The sequence below is a fragment of the Oenanthe melanoleuca genome, chromosome 2 (genome assembly GCF_029582105.1).
Source record: "Oenanthe melanoleuca isolate GR-GAL-2019-014 chromosome 2, OMel1.0, whole genome shotgun sequence".
In the NCBI taxonomy this organism is placed as follows: domain Eukaryota; kingdom Metazoa; phylum Chordata; class Aves; order Passeriformes; family Muscicapidae; genus Oenanthe; species Oenanthe melanoleuca.
Genome location: NC_079335.1, coordinates 35,088,590 through 35,110,500, shown reverse-complemented (window position 1 = coordinate 35,110,500; position 21,911 = coordinate 35,088,590). Strand labels below are relative to the sequence as shown.

The following is a 21,911-nucleotide window of genomic DNA, read 5'->3' as shown; positions in this document are numbered from 1 at the left end:
AAGCCCCTAGTTGCCCTTGTCCTCTCAACCTGATTCAGAGACGTGTAATAAAATAGGAAGCAAATTTATGGTCTGTTTCAAGCACTTTACTGCTGTATTTTTAAATTCATATATGCACATATAAGAACTATGATCTGTGAATAATTTGAAATGCTATAGGAAAATGATGTATTTTAGATCAAATATAACCGTTTTCTTACATAATTGTCTTGGATTAAAATAAAAAAATAAAGATACATTTTGAAGAGAGACAAAGCTGAAAATCTAATGACAGCCATAAACTGCTAGACAGCCATAAATTAACGTCTTCATCAAACACTGAAGGGATCAGTGCTTATCTAAATCAACAATTATTTCTTCCGAGAAGTTGCAGAACAGATTGCCCCTTTAATACTATTTTTAAATCTTCATAATTGAGGATTAGGGAAAAACAATCGCTTTTCCAGTGTAAACCTCCTCTCCACCAGCCGAAACCCTCCAAACTCACCGAACACCCAAAGCGCTTCCCCAGGAACCTCCTCGGGTGTCCCGTCCCCTTGTCCCACTGCAGCATCCCTGGATGTGATGCTTTTAGGAAGGGGCATGCAGGAGTCTTTCCTCACCCTCCTCTCCCCTGATTTTTGTGGCGGGCCGGGGGAGGTGGGAGGGCAGGGACCACAAACGGGCAGCGGGCGAGGATGCAGGGATGCGGGGATGCGGGGTGCGGGGATGCGGGGTGCAGGGTTGCGGGGATGCGGGGTGCAGGGATGCGGGGTGCAGGGATGCGGGGATGCGAGCGGGCGAGGTGCGGGTCCCTGCCGCCGCCGCGGGCCGGGTCAGCCCGGAGCGGAGCCATCCCGGAGCGGCGGCATCCCCCGTGCTTCAACCACGAGCTCAGCTAATGCCCGTCCGCTTTTCAGGTTCAAAGCTTTAGCGAGGCGGCACTTCTCCCAGCTGCAGCCACCTGCGATGCCGGTTTTGCAAGAGGCTGCTGTAAAGAATTGATTTTTAAAAGGCGACTGAAAGATACGTTGTGAAGAGAGGCGATTCACTGGCACACAAGATGGAAATGAGACAGGGAAAGACTTGCTGCCGGTAGGAGGTTAGCAAGCGACTAAACTGTTTGGAAAGAAAGAGGTAGTTGGAAAGGGGAGCTGATGGGGAAGAAAGTCACTGTCAAAAGTCATCACAGGGTGTTTGCTTACTGACTTTTACTCTCCCTGTAGCCGGAACTTAGACTTTTATTCAACTTCTCTGTACTCATAGCTGCTAGTTTTGGGGAAAAGAAACCAACACATTAATGTCAAAATCAGTTTAACAAGTCTTTGAAAATAGAAAGAATCCTGCAAGGCTTTTAGCAAGAGCAGCTAAAGCTTAGGCTTCTTTTGATTAATTATTTCGGTGTAAATAGTTTTGAAGATAAATGCATTTCTACTGTTACAAATGATGTACTCACACAACCTCAGTACATGAGATCCCAGGAAAGCCTGATGCACAGAATAAACACAGAACTGGTTGATATGAGGATCAATATCCCACTACAGCTTCCTTGCTTTCACTTTAAACTGGAGCACTGTCTACCTTTTTCTGATATGTTTTCATATATTTCTTCATATTTATTACTAAGTATAAACATAGACAATAACTTAAAGATGATGATACTTTCACAAATGTAGCTTTGAGGGCTGTTTCTGTAGCAAGATCATTTTTCTATTATGCAGTATGTATGGGGACATGACTAGCCAGGGTGTATAGGCTGGTTTAGGTAGCAGACAGGAAAACAGTTCACTTTCTATGGTGTGGCAGTTAGAATAGTCCTATTCATATGAGTTAAACATATGCATAAATTGATACCTTGAACAGCTTAAAAATACAGTGCTATACAAGTAACATCAAGACAGTACCTAGTATCAAATCAAATACTAGATAAAATACAGTGTTAGGGGGTCTCACTAACTCCCTCCTTTCAAGCTATCTTTCAGACCATTATGGAAAGCATTATTCAGAAATGTGCCTTTCAAGAAATCTCCAACAATGCCACTTTTTAATTTAAAAATTTCAGTAACTTCTAATATAGCCTAGCGTCTCCAAAACAATTGCAGAGCTGCACACACATTTATCAAACCCAGAAAATGCTGCAGGTCTGTTTTCTCTAGGAAGTATCTTCAATAACCCTCACAGACATACCTGACAAGCATTTCTGCATGAAGGAACGGAGAAACACCGATGTCTTTAGGGTACAGACTTCCTATTAAATACCTACTTGTAGAACTCAGCAGCTACAGTGATACCCAGAAAAGCCAAGGTGTGCTTTGCTGGTGCAGTGCTGTGTATCCTAACAATTTCATTCATATCCCCCTTTAAAATGAATGATCTGTGAAGTCAGAATGTTTTACTTTAGGTAGTATGTCTTGTACTACACAGAGGTTTAAAAAAGCAAAAGCCTAGGAGCTGTACTTAGGAATCACTACTGGACTGCAGATCTTTATTCCAATTTTGAATAATGTTCTAAGAATGTCAGAAGTACCACTTTTGTTTCACGGTGGGGTGTGTGTGTGTGTGTGTGTGTGTGGTAAAACAAGACGATAATTTACAATATTCAGAAGAGTTTCTGTATTCCACTGCTAAATTGAAGGCTTTTTTTTTTTTAAATTACAGAAATATCTGTCAAGATCAAGTAACAGAAAAATGTAGTATGTTGAAATAATACTTAAAAAGTTAAAGCAATAGTTGTGAATCTGTGAGATAAGTATAAACATAAGCTGGAAAAAACACCATGGAAAATCATTCAATATTAAAATAGATATACTCCTTTTTATTGTGTCCTTGAAATACAAAATTACTTTAAGATGTTAGATTACTAAAATAATGAAATTTTGATTTTCTTGCTCAGAAGTACCTTAGTTGATCTAGGAGCCTGAACAATGGATATTAACTGTTAAAGAAGAACCTAGCCATTGTTCATCTATTTACAAGTTGTGAGTTTGCAAAATTAAGAGCACTTCACAATCTCTTGAATGACAGAAAGTTCAATAATGACAAAATAAAAGATCATGTATATTTCTACAAGAGAAATTCACAGACCAGTAATCATTCATAAAAATAGCAGTGCCAAAAATAGTGACATGCAGCTGGCTTAAAAGCATAAACTAAAGAACAACTCTTATATGGTTTTATATTATTACATTAGGACATACTGATAGAAATATGAAAATCTAATTTGCAAACATGCACACAAATACTAGATGGAAAGTATGGAACTAGGTAATGGAACATTTTAGAAAGTTTACAATAGCATCTAGCAGCACTAAGTGGCAGCATGAAAATGAAGAACATTCAATCTGTAAAGTAAAATAAGAAGAATAATTAAAAAATTACGTTTTAGCATTCGCATTAGTTCATGATAAATTAACTTTCTTCTTGGGTTCTATAAAGGGCCATACTGACTTAATAAACATTTTTAATGAGAAAAAAGGTGCTTTTTCTTTTTTTTTTTTTTTAATAGCAGAAGATACTATTGACGCAGCTATAGACATCAACACCTTACAGTCAGAGGCTGGTAGTGACCAGCTGAGTCACAAAGGGTGGGTGAGTGCACCAATTCATCGAGGAACAGCAGAGAAGTTCAGGGGGACCCATGTGCTCCTCCTGCACCTGCCAGGCTGTGGGTGCCTCTGCTGGGCTGGCAGGGCAGACCCTCCTGCTGAAGTGGAGAGGTGGGAGAGGGAAGCACAGGTCTGCCTCCCCCCACCCTGCCCCGCAGCCCCACCTCAACGCTGGCAAAGACCACTGCTCTTCCTCTTAGATGATTTTGCCTCTTCGTGCTCCAGTGACACACTCAGAGCTGCACACTCCTGGGTCCTGCAGCAGAGCAGCTCATCAAAAAGGGTGTTGTGCCCTGTGTAATGAAACATGCTCTCATTGGCACAGCACCCTGCAGATAGCTTGGCTCCAGCTGGGACTCCTGGGGATGCTACACCCTACTGTGCCCTCTCAGCTAATTGACCAGGAATGCCAACACCATGGGCCTTTGAGTCCTGCTCCATGGAGACTGAGTCACTCCTGGTCAGACCAGCTGCTGACTCTCACTATGTCCTCCCCTCAGTTGCTGAATACATGGACCACAAGGGCTTAACCCCTCTGTCCAGCTCCAGCTCTCATGGCTTTACATGGGGGTGAGGCTTACTTCCTCAGCAGCTGAGACATGCCAGGGTAGTGATGCATTACTTACCAGCCAAAATAATCTACCTGGGTTACCAAGGACACAATTCCAGGCCAGGCTGGGCAGACCCTGCTTTGCATTTGATTATTTTGGTTCCTGAGCAAAAAGAGCAAGCAACTTTTATCGCAGAAGAATGCTGGCCTCCTGTGTGGTGCTCTCTAACCCTGATGCAAGGCCTCCAAGCAGCTTCACAGAGGTTTCCTGCAACTCCTGGGAAAGATTCTGACCCTTTTCTCTCTTTTTTAATATGGAACATATCATACAGATTTAATTTGCTACTTTGGAGACAATCTAGTTCTTCTTTTAATTTCAGAACAGATACTATACAAATTGATCAGCAATTAATTTCAAACTACTAATGATTTGCATGTACTTTTGGCACAGTCCTATTATGCCCTATCAAATTATGCAGCAGCCAGTGATACTCTAATTCAAAATTCTAAAAATAGAATACAATTATAAAAAAGAGGCTTCTGTTTAAAACAAATACCCACTGTTATTTTCACAGTTGCTTCAGGTTTGTTTTAAAGTTGGATGCCAAAGAGGGACTCATCATAATTGTAGCATGAGACATTTTACAGCTTACATATAAGCAATAACGGAATACAGTCAACAGTGTAGTGATATCAACATTCCCTCTCTCAGTAAACCAGGCTCTAATGGATAAACTGGATTTGAGCTGCAGCTGAGCACAGAATAGCTTCTACAGAGTAACCACAGGAATAAGTAACCTGAGTACAAGAATGTCTCCATAAAAACCAATTTTATTCTGTGGCACAAAGCAGTAATCAGCTTTTGCTGTTGATTAAATGTTGAAGTAAAGTTAAAGCATTTAATCAACTGCAAAGCCTGTTTAACGTAAGTGTGCTCCAAATTTGTTGATATTATTGATACTATATATGAAGAGAAAAGGTTTATCCAATGTATCTCACATATCACAATTTTCTTCTTGGAGGATTTGGAATGGGGCTGTACCAATCTCTGAAAGTCTTTCTACTGATACTGATGCTTATTTAGGGTATGTGCTTTACACAAATAACAGAACAGGCAGTTATTTACACAAATAACAATAAATAATTCTTTTCACCTAAGTAGTAGTTCTCATCCATAGGCCATCAAGTGTTCTACAGATGAGGAGAATTTCTGATTTTGAAAGACACATCCCGAAGAGAGATGTCTTTTAGGAACACAGTTCTGCCATTACAATTATCATCTTGGCAAATTGAGACTGGACAGCCATGGGAACCCTCATCAATCTCTGAAGAGATGGCTGGGAAGAGAGACAGGGTCCAAAATCTCAGATTTTGTGCACTAGGAAATTAATTTTCCAAACAAGAGCTGGACACCCAGTGAAGCAGGTTAGGCAGCCAGTATAAACTTCTGTGGCTGCCCAGGGTTTTCACTTGCTCAAATTTTGGCCCCAGGGAAGAGCCTCTTTTCCAATTTGCAGATGGACAAGTCTGTTTCCAAACACAGGTCACACTACTCTGCCTATGCATAACTTAGGCAAAGTGAAACAATGTTAAAAGGCATTTTTAGATACATTTACCCTTGAAACCCTCTTCCTCTTTTGCTTTTTTGGAGAAATTAAAAAAACATAAGAAATGGTCAAAATAAATTCAAGAACATGTTACTAAGAAACAGTGAGAGAAAGTGAAGCTAATTTTCAAGGTGACAGAATAATTTCAAACAAGCTTACATATTTTCTCTCTGAAGAATAAGCTTTTTTGGGGGGACTCAAAAGCCAAAATATATAATTTAGGCTTGATTGAGAGCCTATTAAAATCAACAGAATTTCCCTTCTGACTTTAAATGATTGCAGGAAAGGAATCACATATTTTAATCTTTTTTGCACTGCACAAAAAAAAAAAAAAAAAAAAAAGAGCAAGAAAGCAAAGCATTCACCCTCAATACATAAACCTGAAGTTAGAAATGTGTTGTCAGTAAGACATTCTTGCAAATCATCCTCCACCACCCCACACAACTTCCATCACATCTCCCAAATAAAGGGCTAAGACTCTCAAGACCATGAAAGAAATAAAGTAAATATAAAGTTAGGATAATAATCACAAGACATTCTCTCATCCTCCCCCTTTCTTGTTACTATGCTTCTATGAGCAGACACTGATACTCCTCTAGATGATGGTTGTATGGGACCTCCCAGTCTAACCCTGTGACAGAGAGCTGCTGAGCCCATTTCCCATGCAAGTGGCCTCATCCTCCCTGTAAATCCTGCTCACCTCACAGCCAAGAGTATGGGGATGCACCTTGAAGAGATGCTGGGCTATTTACTTGGCCAGACTCTTGTCATGTCACCTCACTTCTCACAACTCAAGCAGGACAAATTGAGGTTGCACATCCCTGCATCTGGTCTCTACCTCCAGCCCAATGGCTTTTCTCCTTAGAAACAAAGAGGAAGGAGGTAAAAGCAGAGAGGGAAAAGAAAATGTTTCCAAAAATATAAAGCTGAGTGATGAAACAGAGCAAACATGGAGATTAGTGGAAAGCATACAGGCAGCTGCTCAATTTCTTAAGGACCTTAGCTTGTAACGAAAGGCAATATCAACGTCTGGCAGGAGGATACCAAGGCCCATGCGACTGTTATCAAGTCTGACAGCTTTGTTTTCTGCTAGTTCTACATCAAAATGAGACAATAGTATGAAAAGGAACATCTTCATCTCATTCATTGCGAGGAACCTCCCTGGACACATGCTGATCCCAGAGCCAAAGGGCATTAGGAAATACTTCAGTTTTCTTCCTGCCTTGTAGAATGTGGTTTTCTTCTTGCCATTCTCTATGTATCGATCGAACTTATACTCCTGAAAACGAAAGAGAGAGACAGCGTGATATCTAACAAGGCGGTTACATGAGCTGCTTTCTTTGCACAATGGAAACGCGTCGGGAACCCAGAAAATAAGATAAAGAGGAAGACAAGGAGCTGACAGCTTCTTCTTTCTAGTTGGTTCCCTCAAGTTTCATTAACTCACATTATCTTCACTGCAAAGAACACCCTTTAAATCCACTTATTTAGCTAAGTCCTTTTACATCAAGCTCCTTCAACTTCCACATTTCATCACCGAGTGTCTGGCCTGTATTGATTGTAATTAGATTTTGACCGCTTTGTAGCAGGGACAATGAACCTTAGTGGAAGGACAATTTTTGTGTAAAGCATCGTATGCACTCAGTGTGGTACATACATCATGAATAAGGATAATCCCCCAAATTCTGCAAATGCCTATGAATAAATTAATGCATTGCACTGGTTTTGCTCTTGCAAGCTAAAGCAAAATCCGTCCTTCTTTTGCACCAAAAACTCCAACGCTTTGCAGTCAGTTTTCCTTTCAGTTGGAGATGGTTGCTGCTTAATTTGTCATATCTTACCTTCAAATATTTTGCTGCAGAAGCTGTGAGCAAAACAGGACAATGCCAGTGACTGACCATTATATATGATAATTTTCAAGTAAGGCTTGAGGTCACCCTTGTAACCTACATTCCATAAACTAAACATATTTCTGACTGTTTTTGAATAGCAGGATCCCTGTTTAGAGATAATTTGTGTTTTTGAATGAAGGAGATCTGGCATCCTCACTCAGTCAATGGCAAATTAGCCACTTACAAAACCCTCCTGCATGCTTTGAATAAAAATGACAGGCACTTCTTGCTTATGGTCACTCATTAGCATTTGTCCTGCTTTGCATACATCTGCTATAGCAGCAGCCATTTGGAGCTGGCTGGGAACAAGTCAGTCAGACAGAAACCGACCTCAACTGATTAAAAAAACCCACACCACCATTAAAAATACACTGATACTGATCTACCCGTTAGATTAAAGGCTCTGAAAATCATGCACTCCAGGTCTTGCTGTTGAGAAACAAATGTCAGGGGAGGTGGTCAGTGAGAAAAGGATCAAGTGCTAGGTGCACTGCAGGGGATGCAACTTTGGATGCTGAAGAACAAGAGCCTGTTTCAAAAAATAGCAGAGGTCTGGATTTTCCACAAATATAAAGGTGATTCTATGTCTGCTTCCACTGACAAGTAATTTTTTTCAGTCTCTTTGAACACCCCAGCCAGAAAGAAGCACAACTTTATTTTTTTCTGCCAGGAAGTTATTGCTTCATTTGAAGCAGCACAGTAACAAACGAAAGCCCAGAATACCGTAAGATTTACTTCCTGAATTCTAAATCCTGCTGGTCTAAAAAAGCATCACTAAATATGAACTGCAGTAGTTTAAAAACCCAACCCAGAGCTCTTCACTCAAAAATTTTCACAAGGTGCACTTCTGGTGTCTGGAGCAATTAAGAACTGTGTTATTGTACACACAGACACACTGGGTCAAACCTTATGCTTTCTTCGTCAAATTAAGAGCTTTCTGAGACTTGTAATTGCTTTTAACAAAAAATGAATTGCTGTCTAAGGAATAGGGAAAACAGAAAACAAGTGTGAGACAGGAATGTAGCCAACGACAGTGACATCAAACGCAGTGCTGCTGAAGCCCCTTGGGTTGAGTAGTGTTTCCTTAAAAGCTAGTTCACTGGCTTAATAAAGCCTAATTTTTAAAAATGAAGGAGCTTTCAGCCATGCACAAAGTCTCCTGAAAGAGACATGGTGGCTGTCAGCAAGCAAAAGGTGAGGACACTGAGCAAAAACAGGCAATGAAGTTCTGTGTGGACGAGCTGCTGCAAGTATTATCAAAACTGAGCAACCTCCTGTGATTGATCTAAGTCTCTTTCTGTCACACACTTTATTTAGCTTTGTTTGGGAAGTCATCATGGAGGGTTTCCTGCAGGGTTTCCTGATATTTACTCTATGGGTTTTGCAAAGCTCATTTACTGAGCTCTATAACTAGCTGAGTTAGAATTTAGGGATTCACTTACACACTGACAGAAAACCGACTCATTTATTTAGTCCTTAATGGGTGGAGAAAGAGGTCAGAAATATATGCTTACACTTACACAATATGGTGCCAAAGCACAAGATAGCTTGAACTTAAATTTATGTATCCAGGAGAAAAAGCATTGCTATAAAATTATCTCGTCAAGCTGCCTGTTTTCCCAGGAAAAGTTTTCCCTAAATACATGACAAGCTCAAGACTGCACCTTTCAAAAAATTCATTCTCCATCTCTATCTGATCCTCAGTAGTTATTGTTGAAAGCACACTGCATATTTTAAGAACCAAACAGAACAGTGATTTCCCCACTTTTCGAGAGGGGCCCATGTGCTGAAATCAATGTACTGCAATGTGTGGATTGCTCATTCACTATCAAAAAGATAAAATATATGAACTAAAGCTGTACTGTGAAAGCTGAGCAGAGCTGATACTAAGCAGATATATTCAAGCAATGGAAATATGGTAATATATTCCGGCAATTATTGGATAAGGGAGGAGATCAGTTTCCACACTGATGCTTTTGGTCTAGGACCTAAACAAACAGATGGACTTTTGACAAATCAATAACGTTCTCCAAAATAAAGTGTTAAGGATAAAATGAAAAAAAAAAAAAAAAAAAAAGAAAAAAAAAAGCTAATTTGTTAGCTGTTAACTATCCTTTTTTTAAGGATAAAAATATTAATCAGCTATTTGCCAATAGAGGGATTATTTTTAAAACCCTGATTTTCTCTGCAGGCTTTATCTTCATTTTTGGGTGGGGACAGCCAGCAGAGCTCTTCTGAATATAATATTCATTCTCATGGCTCCAGTGTTCATCCCAGTGACTATACCTTACTCCTGCTGACTCCAACATGCTCCACACCTCCTCTCACTGAGGCTGGCAGAGCTCCTACCCAACGAAATGCTGTCCTGCACCAGCGAGGCACTTGAATTTCATATTTTCTTTGCAACCTCTCATCTTTAAACTCCTGAAAGGGAGAGTTTTACAGAGCAATGTCTCTAACACGGCATTCTATAAGCATGCAAAAAAACCCAGTTCCTTTCTTCTTTGGCTCAAGTGCCAAGGATGATAATCAGCATGGCTGGGAGACAGCCATTTGCTTAGGAAAATAGGGGTGAGGAATGGATGAGGTACAAGCTTTTGCTTCTCAGGCAGACAAGCCATTTAACAACCTCAGCGTGCACCCTTGCTCTTTCTTGCTCTTCCTCTGTGGCACCCTGGGCTGGGGACAGCAATCTGGGGAGCAACCTAGCCCAGAGGAGGACTATTCAATTTGCATGCAGGTGGTGAACTTCTGAAGCTGTATTACAGCTGAGGCAGGGTGGATTAATTTCGAGTCTTTGATATTCATTAACTTGAGCGTCAGAGAAAAATACAAGGAGATGACACAATTACCCTCCGAGCTTCACTGCAGAGCAACAGCTTTACAGTCTCAAGTTCACAACACTCTAATTGATCAAGAAGGGGTGAATCCCTACGAAGGGAGGTGAAAAAGCATAAGGCTCAAGTAAGACACTGCTATTATAGGGCTTCAGAGAGTCAATGATGCTTTGCGGGCACTTAGCTAAATGGCCCACATTATTTGCTATTTAAACCACCTTCTATTATTCAGCCCTCCTTGGGTATCAAATGATCCACTGCCAAACAAAGCCCACATTTAGCCTAAAGTTTATGGTAGTCAATGTGCAATTGTCAATTCCTTTGAAAGCAGTCGCAGTCAGTCTCATCACCATATTTCTCTCTTCAGGCCATGAATCCTTTGACCTGCAGGGCCCTAGAAAATACATCTGAAACTAGGAAGATTTGTTCCACAAGAAGGAACAGCAGTAAAAAAAAAAAAAAAAACAACAACAACCCACAGATCACAAAAGGCTTGGCTGCTTCGATGTGCCTGGAGTAGGAAGAGTAGCACCAGCTGAATGTTTACCTTAGGATCTTCATAGACCTCAGGGTCCATGTGCAGAATCTGCGGGTAAAGAGCTATCCAGTCTCCTTTCCTCAAAACGACTTCTTGATTCCCTTCAAGCTTGAGAACAAAATCCTCTTGGCTGATGCGGATGTTCATGGAGGACGAGCACATTCTTAAACTCTCGTTTAAGGCACTCTCTGCAATAAAATAAAAAGGGGAGGGGGGGAAGCATCAGAAATATGGGAGATGACTGGAAGTTATACATGGCTACAACTGCTGATTCTCCAGGAGTTTAGTAGGGCAGGCTAAAGGAGAAAAAAAGGGAAGAAAAACACACAAGCAGAACCAAACATAAAGCAGAGACCAGGAGGATTTGGGTGGGGCAGTCGGGATGCTGAACATCCCAAAGTGATTCTCACTGATGGTGATGAGAAATCCTGTCGGTTGTAAGCAGCACCAAGTTTTGGGTGGAAAGTCATTATTCAGCCATCACGTTGAAAACAACACAACCAAAAGACATGAACACTTCATGCATTTACATATATTTTGGTGGCTGCAAACAAATACCAGCAAAAGCATCCATGGAGCTGTTTAGCTTGCCTTTTGAAAGATGTTGGATTTAATGGTAGGACTACACATTAGAAATCATTCTGCCTGCTAATTCTGTAGTCATTCTGAGAATTTTAAAATATATTTTCCTTTCATTGCACAATGCTGCCAAATTATAGTGTCTGTTGTGGTCAGCGTGAATGAAAGCAATTCATTATCTGCCTAGTAATTTTAAGAGAGAAAGACATTTCTAATTGGCCTAAAGGAAACAAAACATAGCCCTTTTAGGCTTGGGGAAAGCAAGATTTCTGTCTCCACCATCACATTCTGGAAGGCTCCAGAAGCTGAATGTCCTTGCTTTCCCAGTGGCCTTCACCTTTTGCTCCTAGCACGACAGATTTTATGGCTAATTTCCGGCAATTTATCCTGGCAGTTTGAGGAGGAATTCCTTTGGGAATAATATGCATAATTTGCATAAATCATTCTGATAGCATGTATATCAGCATGTAGCTCCTGTCTAGGGCTGCATCTCTCACTTTGTAATCAAAACTGACTATTTTTCCACCAGCGTGTATGGGCACTGTTATATGTGACTTGATTCCTTCTAATCATTAGTGTGAAAAATAGCCTAAAATAGGGTTTCATTTGCATGTAATAATCCATTTGTGTCTGCATTTATGTTTTGTGATATCAAATAAGCCTACTCCAAGTGTTCACCAAGGCACTGCCATCGCTGCACCCAAAAGGTTAGTTTATTAGAGACAGTAGCTACCCAGTGTAGATGCCTCTGAAAAAAATAATAACAAATGTTCTTTCACTAAAAATTAAATCTAGTGCAGCATGCATAGCAAATAAAGTGGCCCTGGATGCTTTCTTGCAGGAGGTTTTTCCTTAAGCATGCATTTGTCTAAAGAAATGAGGCTGCGGTCAGCTCTGTGTGGCCAGCGCCGTGATTCAATGTGACGTACAGTGAGTCTGTGCATATTCTTTTGGACTGCCTTCGTTACTATAATCAGGCAGAGTCAAATCGGCTTGTTGGTGACGAAGCCAGAAAAGAACCCTGGTTCCAGAAGATGGCCTCTACTGCGGATAGCCACAAGGCACCTGACACGATAGATTTCAACTGGCAGCGCTCTGGCAACAAAACTTTCCGCGGTACAAAGGAGGGGTCCAGCCTCGGCTCGAGACTGCCTTCAACCTGCAGAGAATGAAGCTGGTAGCTTTGTACCAGTCCACCATTTGGAAGTGCTGGTGACATACGTAGAGATGGCAGAAATCAAATGAGGAAGAGGGAAGGAGGGGAAAAAAAAAAAGGGAGAAATAATTATAAAGTGCCATGGCAAAATAGCAGGTTTACGTTTAACCAGCCAAGCAACGCGGTCACATCCTATCGGTGGATATCCTCCCGGAACGCGCGGCAGTCCCTGCCCGCTGCCGGATCTCAAATGACAATTGGGCAGCATATCTTATGCAGAAGTTAATCACAATAATGGAGCACAAAGTGTGGCTTAGCGGTCAGATCGTAAATGACAAATCTGTTTTACCTTCCAGTACCAGTTATGTGTGGAAGGCGAGCTTGGCTCTCGCTCTGAGCGATCATGCCGATAATCATTAGATGACAAAAGTAATGAGTCACATTATGATCAACAAAGGAGAATGGAGCTTATATGGCTTTGCAGGCTCGCATTAAAAAAATAGACAGTCAGCTTTCCACAAATGCCAGAGCTATACATTGAGAGGAATGACAACTGCACAATAAAACTGCAGCCTTTACTTGCAGTTGTCATAGTTCAGCAGACACCAGCCATCGCTGCTGACAGACCAGCTGGGTAGCTTGGGAGGCCTTCCATTCTGCACCGTGAGGTACAGTAAATTATCCAGCACGGTAGAGCAACATCTGTTTCTGTGCTTGTGCCGAACAAACAAGGCAATTTAAAGCATACCAAGGGATAACCAAGCAGCAAATGAACATGACCCTCATTTTTTTCCCCCCTTCTTACACACATGAGATGCTAAACTTCACTGTGCAAGCGCTACATAAAGAAGCCAGGCTGTTGTTTGATAAGGTGTTGTCAGAGAGATTTTACATATTTTCTAGAGAGAGAAGGAGGGGGGAAGAGAGAGAGATATCTCTCATAGTATTGTTATTCTTAGAATCCTCCCACTTCTCTCTTCATTTCTCTTATACTAAAGCTAGCACTCAGCTTCCAATTCATTCTAGACTTTTTTTTTTTAAAAAAACTGTTTCAATATACTTATAAATATTCAGTCTTTAAACCCTAATTTGCTATACTTAGTTCACATGCCTTCAAGCATTTGTCTTCCAATTTCCACTGAATAAATGCGTACTAATGAGAAATAGAGCAAGCTGCTGAGGCAAAGCTGGGTGACTTGAGCCTGGCCTGCCACCAGCTTGTGATAGGCAGGCAAATTGAGTTAAAATGAAAAGTCTTGTCAGCTGAAATACAACATGGTAGCCAAACAGCAAGCTGTCAATCATCCAGCCAAAACAAGGGACTGCAGGTAATAAAAGGTCATTGCGAATCATAAGTGCATTTGGCTTTCGTTGGCAAGTTAATTTTAATTAAACATGATCTCTATCTGTAAATGTTTTATAAAACTTATTGTGCAGTAATGGATTGTTAATTTTACACTAACACACCACAGGTAATAGGGTGCAATAATTATTAGAGTATATTGTAGGAAAATAGCTATTGAGTATGCAAATATTTGGGGGGGTCATTTACCCACGGGCATCATGGTGTGCCAACACAAACGATAACCTGAAACAAGTACATTTGCATCTTAGTCAGAACTAAATGGTACTGCCCAGCCCATTCCAGAAAAATATATTTATTCCTTTCAATTCAACCAATGATTTTAATGCCTAGCCTTTGTGTTATGACTAAATACTCTGTATTAGCTCCTTTTGGGTCCCTACTCCTTCTTGTGTACAAAACAATTCTTCAAGCTGTGCTCTTTTCGCAGGAATATCTGGGATTCAGCAATGACCTGGGGCAAGAATACTTCACCATATAAATGAATGGACTAATATTAAACAAACGAACTGACTAAACATGCCTAGCATTAAACATGCACTAAGTACATCTCTACTTTACCCTTGGCATTTCCATTATAACCAGTTTAACTGACAGACCATTTTCATGTCTCCTTTACCATATTAGAGCTCTGCTGTGAGCCATAATGTCTAATAATGTATGTTACTCTGAGCACACAAATACATTTGGATTTTGGGACTGTATTGTTATGTAGACAATACAAAGGGTGCCACCCCAGAAATGCCATCAGCAAAAGACAGTCAGGGCCAAAATTTGCTAGTATGATTTTGGGTTTAATGTGTTTTGCATTTTGGTTTTTAAAAAATCAAATAATCACGTACCTGAGCTTAGAATTGAGGAGTAAATCAGGCTGTGTTGCTCCCTAGACCCAAACAATCTAACCATAATAACAATGCTACTTCCTAAGAAAGACTTTTAGCAATTTGTGCTTCTTCTCCATAGCATGAAGAATCAAAAAAAGTCTCTTGTTATAGTAGGCCAAAAAGAGGACGGAGAATCAGAGCGCTTAAAACAGGAGAATGAGATGACAAGGTGATGAACATGCAAGCATCCCACCTGGTCTGCCTCACTCGAGAGCAGGGACACAATCCCAGTTTCCTACGCTCTGGGCTGGCACAGAAGGAATGGAAAAAGCAAAGGCTCAGTCTTGGAGGTGTGGGGTCAGTGGCCTTCCTGCAACAGGGGAGCTCTTGGTGTGCAAGCAGTGCAATTTGGGACCTTCGTTCCTCCTACACATTTATTAACAAAACATCCCTTTCCCCTTTCCACTGAAGCATGACTCCAATTCTCTTATGGTACAGATTTTTTTTCTATATTATTATTTTATGGGACTGTATCCAGCCCTTTATGACTTAAGTGCCAGAAGAATTGAAATCTAGCTTCTGTTCATATCACATTATGTTTAACATGATTATAAAATTTAACAAAAGTGTTACAAGAATACTACAAAGTAGGATGTGGCACTTTCCTTTCAACACATAAATCAAATGCTACCAAGGTACTTCAAGATTTTAAGAAGCAGAGGAATGACACAGCTAATGTTTTTAAACTGTTCATACTGTTTTGCACCAGATGGTTCTAGCAAACTACATGGTTTTATTTTCCTTATTCCTACACTTTTGGGAAGCCTTTCCCCCCCCCCCACCCTTTTTTCATGGCCATTCCCATCTCAGTCTATAAATGTAAACTAAATTCTCTTTTCGTCTTCTTGGTAACTTATTTATTGCTGTATGCTAGCTCTGATATGAAGTAGTTTTACTTGTGTTCCTTTTAAGTCCATTAAATGCTTAGAAAGTCATGTTACTCACCAGAACTGTCATTCAATACCTTCTCTATTTCAAAAACATTCTCCACTGGTTAGAGATAAATCTGCATCAAAACAGCCATGACTGTGGACATAATCAACTTAGTAGAGTCACGATATGCAAGATTAATATTGATGCTCTAACTCTAAGGAAATGGATCAGACTCAATTTTATATTTGTACTAATCAATTCAAGTTTGCACACAGATTCTTGAGACATGCCACACTGGATGATCTTGGAGAATGGCAGGTATTACAAGGATCCAAATCCAGGCACAGAATGTATTGTTCCACCACCATCCCTTGACACAGCTTTGTTTAAGAGTGGAGCATCAGTTCAGGTCATGAGGTACCAAGACCTATGGACATGAGCTTGTTTTGAACATGGGATTGGTTTTAATATTTAAAAATAGAGGATTATTGAACCTTTAATCTCTTAATCAGCTGCTGTCTGCCCGTGTTAACACTACTTGTGGAGAGACTTACAGATGTTTAAAGGTTTGGTACCTACCTGCTACACCCTCTTTCCTCCCTTGGGCTATTTTCACCATTTCTCTTGCCAGTGTCTGTGTACCACCAAATGAAGTGAAACCAAGAGCTAATGCTCTGAAGGCCTATACAGCTCCTGATTCTAAGAGCATCCAATGACCACTGGCAAGGGTCTCCCTCTGAACCCTGGATCCAGAACTGTAGCTCCCTTAAAACTCCTTCTTTTGAATAAAGCACTGAAAACACGTTTCTCCTCTGCAAATTCTTACCTTCTTTTATTTTATTTGGAGGCATTGCCCAACAGAAGCCTGCTTTAGAAGCCTTTTTTGTTTTGTTAAAGAGAGAAAGAAAGAAATTGCTTGCGGATAAAATACATTTGCAGTTTAAGTACACAATCCCACTTTAATTTCAGAAAAGGGTCTTTCTTGGCAGTACCATACAGAAGTATTTGAAATGCGTTAACACTTCGGCAGATGCTCAGAATCAAACAACTTAATAGGCATCAACTTTTTTTCAAATAATTGCAAAGCTTCGATTTAGCCTTTTGCATACCTTGCATAGTTAATTACCTAGGCTTTAATGTTTACATGCAATGAGAGTATCTACAGCTATAAACTACATAATTTATAATTGATGTAAATGGGTGTTATTATGTCAATTAGGCAGCTGTGTCCTCCACCTTCTCAGTAAACAGAAATGAGTGATAAACCGAGTTTGCCGGGAGAGCCCCTCTTCTCTTCCTAACAGATAAAAATAAATTACCTAGGTAGACCAGGTTGTCCAATTGTTCTCTGGTGAGGTGGATGTTATATGTGGGCCCTCTCTTTTGACCTGTTGACTGCAGCAAATGGTCAATCTCGTCACGCACCGCTGCAAGAGCTTCTGGGTGCCGCAGAAGATAATACATGGCCCAGAATGTAGCTGGAATCGTGTTTCCCACAGAGGCCCACAGGAAGGCAAAATGATGTGCTGGGAGAAAATAAGTGAAAAGGAAGATTAATAGCGTTTATTACACTGATTAGATTTGCAGTGTGCTAATTAAAAGATGTTAGGACACAGACCCAGCCAAGGATCAGTGAATGCTAATGAGGACCAATAGGCTTCTGAAGTCTAATTTTCTGCTTAATGAGAATAGTTTGAAATGTAATGTCGGGGGGGTGGGGGGAATAAGGGGAGGAAATGCAGCTCAGTTATAATCTTTCTCATTATCACCATTAAGTATCTTGTTTTACCACCTCAGCACAAAAAAAAAATCAATTATCATAGAGGGTTGTTTCAGAGTAAAACATTTTATCATTAGCCAATTAGAAAGAACATAAAAAAATTTCAAGGTCGCCATTTTGCCTTTTTATTTCAAAGGTCTATAGTAAATTATTTTATTTTAGACAAGCAATCATTCATAAGTTTCCTACCTGCTTTGTCATAATCTCCAAGCAGCTCATATTTCTCAAATATATCTTGTCTGGCTTGGACCACTTTTGACCCTCCCAGCCATTTTGTCATGTTCTGAAGTAAAAAATGATGTATAAGCTCCTTCCGAACCTTCTTGGTAGCTCCTAGCAACTCAATTGGTATGTTTGCAGCTAAATAGGGAAAGCTGGCATCAAACTTGATAAATTTGTCTCTGATTTCACTAATAACTTTGTGGCCATCTGCAGCAGGAACTCTTCCATATAGTGTTACAAAACTGGCTTCAAACATTACAGAGCAGCAGAATTTGTACATTTTTTCTGTTTCCCAATCTGTTGCTTGTGAGCATTTCCATTCAAATATATCCTGGAGATTTTTCATCATGTGGTCAGAAATGATATCCAAAGGCTTGCCTTGTAGATACTGGTAGATTCTGTGCAGGTTTTCCTTGAGTTCAGGGAATTTTCCTCTTGACAAGGCTGGGTAGTCAAAAGTTTTGGATGCCATTTTATTAGCGAATTCGTGAAATTCAAGTTGCTTGCTATTTCGGATGACATAGACGTATTGAAATGGGTCCATGATAAAGGTAATATATCTACCTGAATAGAAGAACAGGAAATAATTAGAGACACGTGCACTTTCATAATCTGGTGACACTTCGAAAAGCAGTAACTGATAATAAGCCAAAGTCTATGAAAAAAGAATGCAGGAAAAAAACAACCCAAAGCAATGAATAAATCTGCAAAGAAAAAAAAAGAAGAAAAAATGATGAAACAAATATTATTTAGATTTTCTTTGTCAGGATGCAGATTCCATCAGTGTACACTTTGTAGGCTCTTCTAAAATCTGTGTGAAATCATTTCCATGTAGATGGATCTACTGTTTGTGCCAACAGTTGTGTATGGTCTCTTCAATTGTGGTGCTCTGAAATATGTCATTTACTACTCAGGTCTAATTCATGAAAATACAGTGTGGAGTCATAGCAATATTCGAACTGCAGGTTTTCACCAGCGGAAAGTGAGAAACACACACATTTCACCTGCACAGAGGAAAGTGAATGACAGGGGCTGGAGTGGAAACATGCCACCTAGGCAGCTTTTTTCCAAGCAGATGACACAGGAACTCAAAACCTGTCAGTTACAGCTTTAACTGCACGCTGCAAACCCCCAGCATTTAAAGCTTCTCTCACATCTGGCTCCTCTCCCCCAAGCTTTGCTAACTCTTTGTTAAGAATGTGCTTAGTACCCATAACATGACTATCTTAGTTTATCAATGTGAAGTCACTGCCTACAACGTAGCAGGCATTTTTAGCACAGGCTGCACTTTGGGATACACTCAGTCCCAGGGCTAGGATCCACTGTGTCAGAGTGCACCACCAACTTCCTGCCCTTCCCAGGCTCCTCAATGAGGTGACACAGTGACACCTTCAGCTCCTTGCTCAGAGGGATAGGATTGCATCCAGTGAAATGCTTTTTCAAATTGTCCCTGCCAGAGAAGTCCTGCAATTTCTCCCTAAACTTCAACAGCTGAAGAAAAGCATTTGGAGGAACTACCATGAATCAAAATGTTAACAGTCCCAAAGCTCAATTAAGTCTTAGCTCTTTATAGATGGTTCTAAATTTAGTGTTCCTGATTCTTTCCTTGAATGAAAAGCTGCTTTAAGGAAAAAGGGTACCTATTAAAATGTACACTTTCTCTTTGAAATATCCCACTCACGAACTCAGGGAAGGAGCAAAGCTTCCAGCACTTACAGTCTAATTCTATCTCACTAAAGGGACAAATCTCCTTTGATTTTAATAGGAACACTCACATGCTTAACGGTGGACCAAATTTGGCTTGGTGACAGATGTCCAGAGATAAAGTAGTCACTACCACTAAAAATGTCAAGTATCCATGGTTACCATATAGTGATATCTGAATTATCATAGTTATTTCATATTCTGATTTATACACACACACAGTGCTCTATGGTATATGGGTACACTCTGGACTTCCTCTACAATTAACAGCTGCCATAATTCCCCTCCCAACTACATCAGCTGCAATCTCAGTGAACTAGTAAGGACAGATAAAGGATATATCAAGAGAGAATATGAACCCCTTTTCTTTTTTGCCAACAGTGTATGAAGGTTTTTACAACATTCATGGATTTTGTTTTACAAAATATATTCATATATTCAACCATAGCTGTAAATTTAATTTTAAAGAATATTGAGAAACCAGCATGAGAGATCCTGAATTCTCAGTCCCCTTTTTTGACCTCCTCTGACTACAGAGGCTAACAGGAATTTTTAGTCTTGACCATTGCAGTATCTTTGTTTAGAGTCCTAGAATTACTCTCTCTTTCCAGCTTTCACCTACTTTCATGCTCTTTATTGAGGCTACCATCTTTGTGATCAAAGCTTGGAAAGAATGCCCATTGGAGCAATTTTTAATAAATAGATTTGGAGTGTTATTAACCCTAAAGATGAAAGCTGGCTTCTTAACTTTGCATTTACAGGGTAAACAATTTAAGTTAAGATTTTTAATTAATATTAATTTAAACCATCTGTCCACCATCTGCTTATTTCTGATGCAAAATATGAGTTTCTTTGTGATCTTTAATCAGACACTTAGCAAACGCACATCAATTCTTATCATTTTTAAGTAAGAAAATGATTTTCAGCAAATGAGTTTTCAGACAAACAAACAATTTTAGTAATAACTTTAAATCAAAACTCACTCACAACTAGCACATACTTTGAAAAAAAAAGTCCTTGAGAAAAAGAATATTACAGATCCTGTTTTTATTATTCTCATCAGGTTCCTGGTAGCAAAAAGTAAGTATGTACCAAAATAAAATGCATTTTGTAGAATCATTTCAGGCTCCAGATCATATCACTGCAAGTCAACAACATATATAAACACATAAACCAAAATATTTCTTGTTGCTGCATTTAGTAAGGGTCTAGATAATCAGAAAAGTGGAACCCCCTTATAACAAAGGCAGCTTGTTTACGTATGCCATCAAAAATCTAATTTTAGATCTCTTAATTAGCAAAGTACTACAACCTAGGGCTAATTAAAGGCTGTTAGAAAGTTGTGAGAGTGGGTATGGGAACCTTTAACAATTACAGTCATCTTTGCACACAGATGCACTACATGGCTACACTACTTACCCTGGTCTCATCCATACAGGAACAGATTGCTAATTACAAAACCATGCCCCAACACCTCCTCTACACCCTGAACAGCAAACATCCAAAGTGGAACAAACTTTCTCACCTCAAGTTATGATTTTAAATTTTTTACGTGCCAATATGGTCCTTAGTTTTGCTTTTTAAATCCTGTCCTTGTCCCCAGTGGGGTTTCTTCCCACTGATTGACCCTGATGGTGTCAGAGACTAATAAATTAAAACCTTTCATAAAGTTTTCAGTTATTATTTGGAACTTTAAAATGCAGCTTCCCCCTCTACTCCCATGTCTTTCCACTGCAGCTAATGCTAAGAGAATCTCTGGAAAGTAACCTTTTCTGACACCAATCCAAAATCTTGATACTCATGAGTTTCCATCAGAGTACTACAATAGGTAATGCCAAATAAGCCAAAAAGGAGGTATTCTACAATCTATACAAATCAGGTAGCCTTAAATATTGAAGGTATTTATTTTATATAGAAACCACTAGAAACTAAGCCTTTCCCTGTTTGTTTGTAAAAACACCCTTCAACACCAAAAACTAAGTAGGCATGTACACATAGAAATGTCACACTCCAATTCACAATAGTTTAAGTGACTGAGCTATTTTATTTAATACAGTAAAAAGAAGTCAAAACAAGAGGTATCATTGTTTCTGCAAAAAGCCTTCTGATTTTTTTAATGGCTATGGAGAATTCATACTTTACTATCCAATTCTTCAGTATGCTTTACACCCATGCTGCAAATAGCCTGGTTATCTCCATTTAGTTTTTTCCTAGAAATGGAAGATTGATGTGGAAAATATGAAAATTGTCAACTTTGGTAAATCTGAGCACAGAAGCCAGTATTTGTATGATAGTTAAGAAATTACTCTAATAATGCATTCTGGAGCATTTTAATGCTAATG

General features: G+C 39.7%; 1 protein-coding gene across 5 annotated transcripts in view; it reads right to left on the bottom strand.

Moving 5' to 3' along the window:
- Positions 1 to 2,766: 2,766 nt before the first annotated feature.
- LOC130248976 (cytochrome P450 7B1) overlaps positions 2,767 to 21,911 on the bottom strand; it is a 124,949-nt gene continuing 105,804 nt past the window's right edge. For all 5 annotated transcript variants that reach the window (XM_056483214.1, XM_056483210.1, XM_056483211.1 and 2 more), the window contains 4 exons: positions 17,833 to 18,429; positions 17,183 to 17,389; positions 11,018 to 11,196; positions 2,767 to 7,020 (listed from right to left, as the gene is read on the bottom strand). In XM_056483214.1, coding sequence (XP_056339189.1) covers positions 6,724 to 7,020; positions 11,018 to 11,196; positions 17,183 to 17,389; positions 17,833 to 18,409 — 1,260 coding nt within the window. In that variant the 5' untranslated portion in view covers positions 18,410 to 18,429 and the 3' untranslated portion in view covers positions 2,767 to 6,723. The remainder of the gene's footprint in view (positions 7,021 to 11,017; positions 11,197 to 17,182; positions 17,390 to 17,832; positions 18,430 to 21,911) is intronic.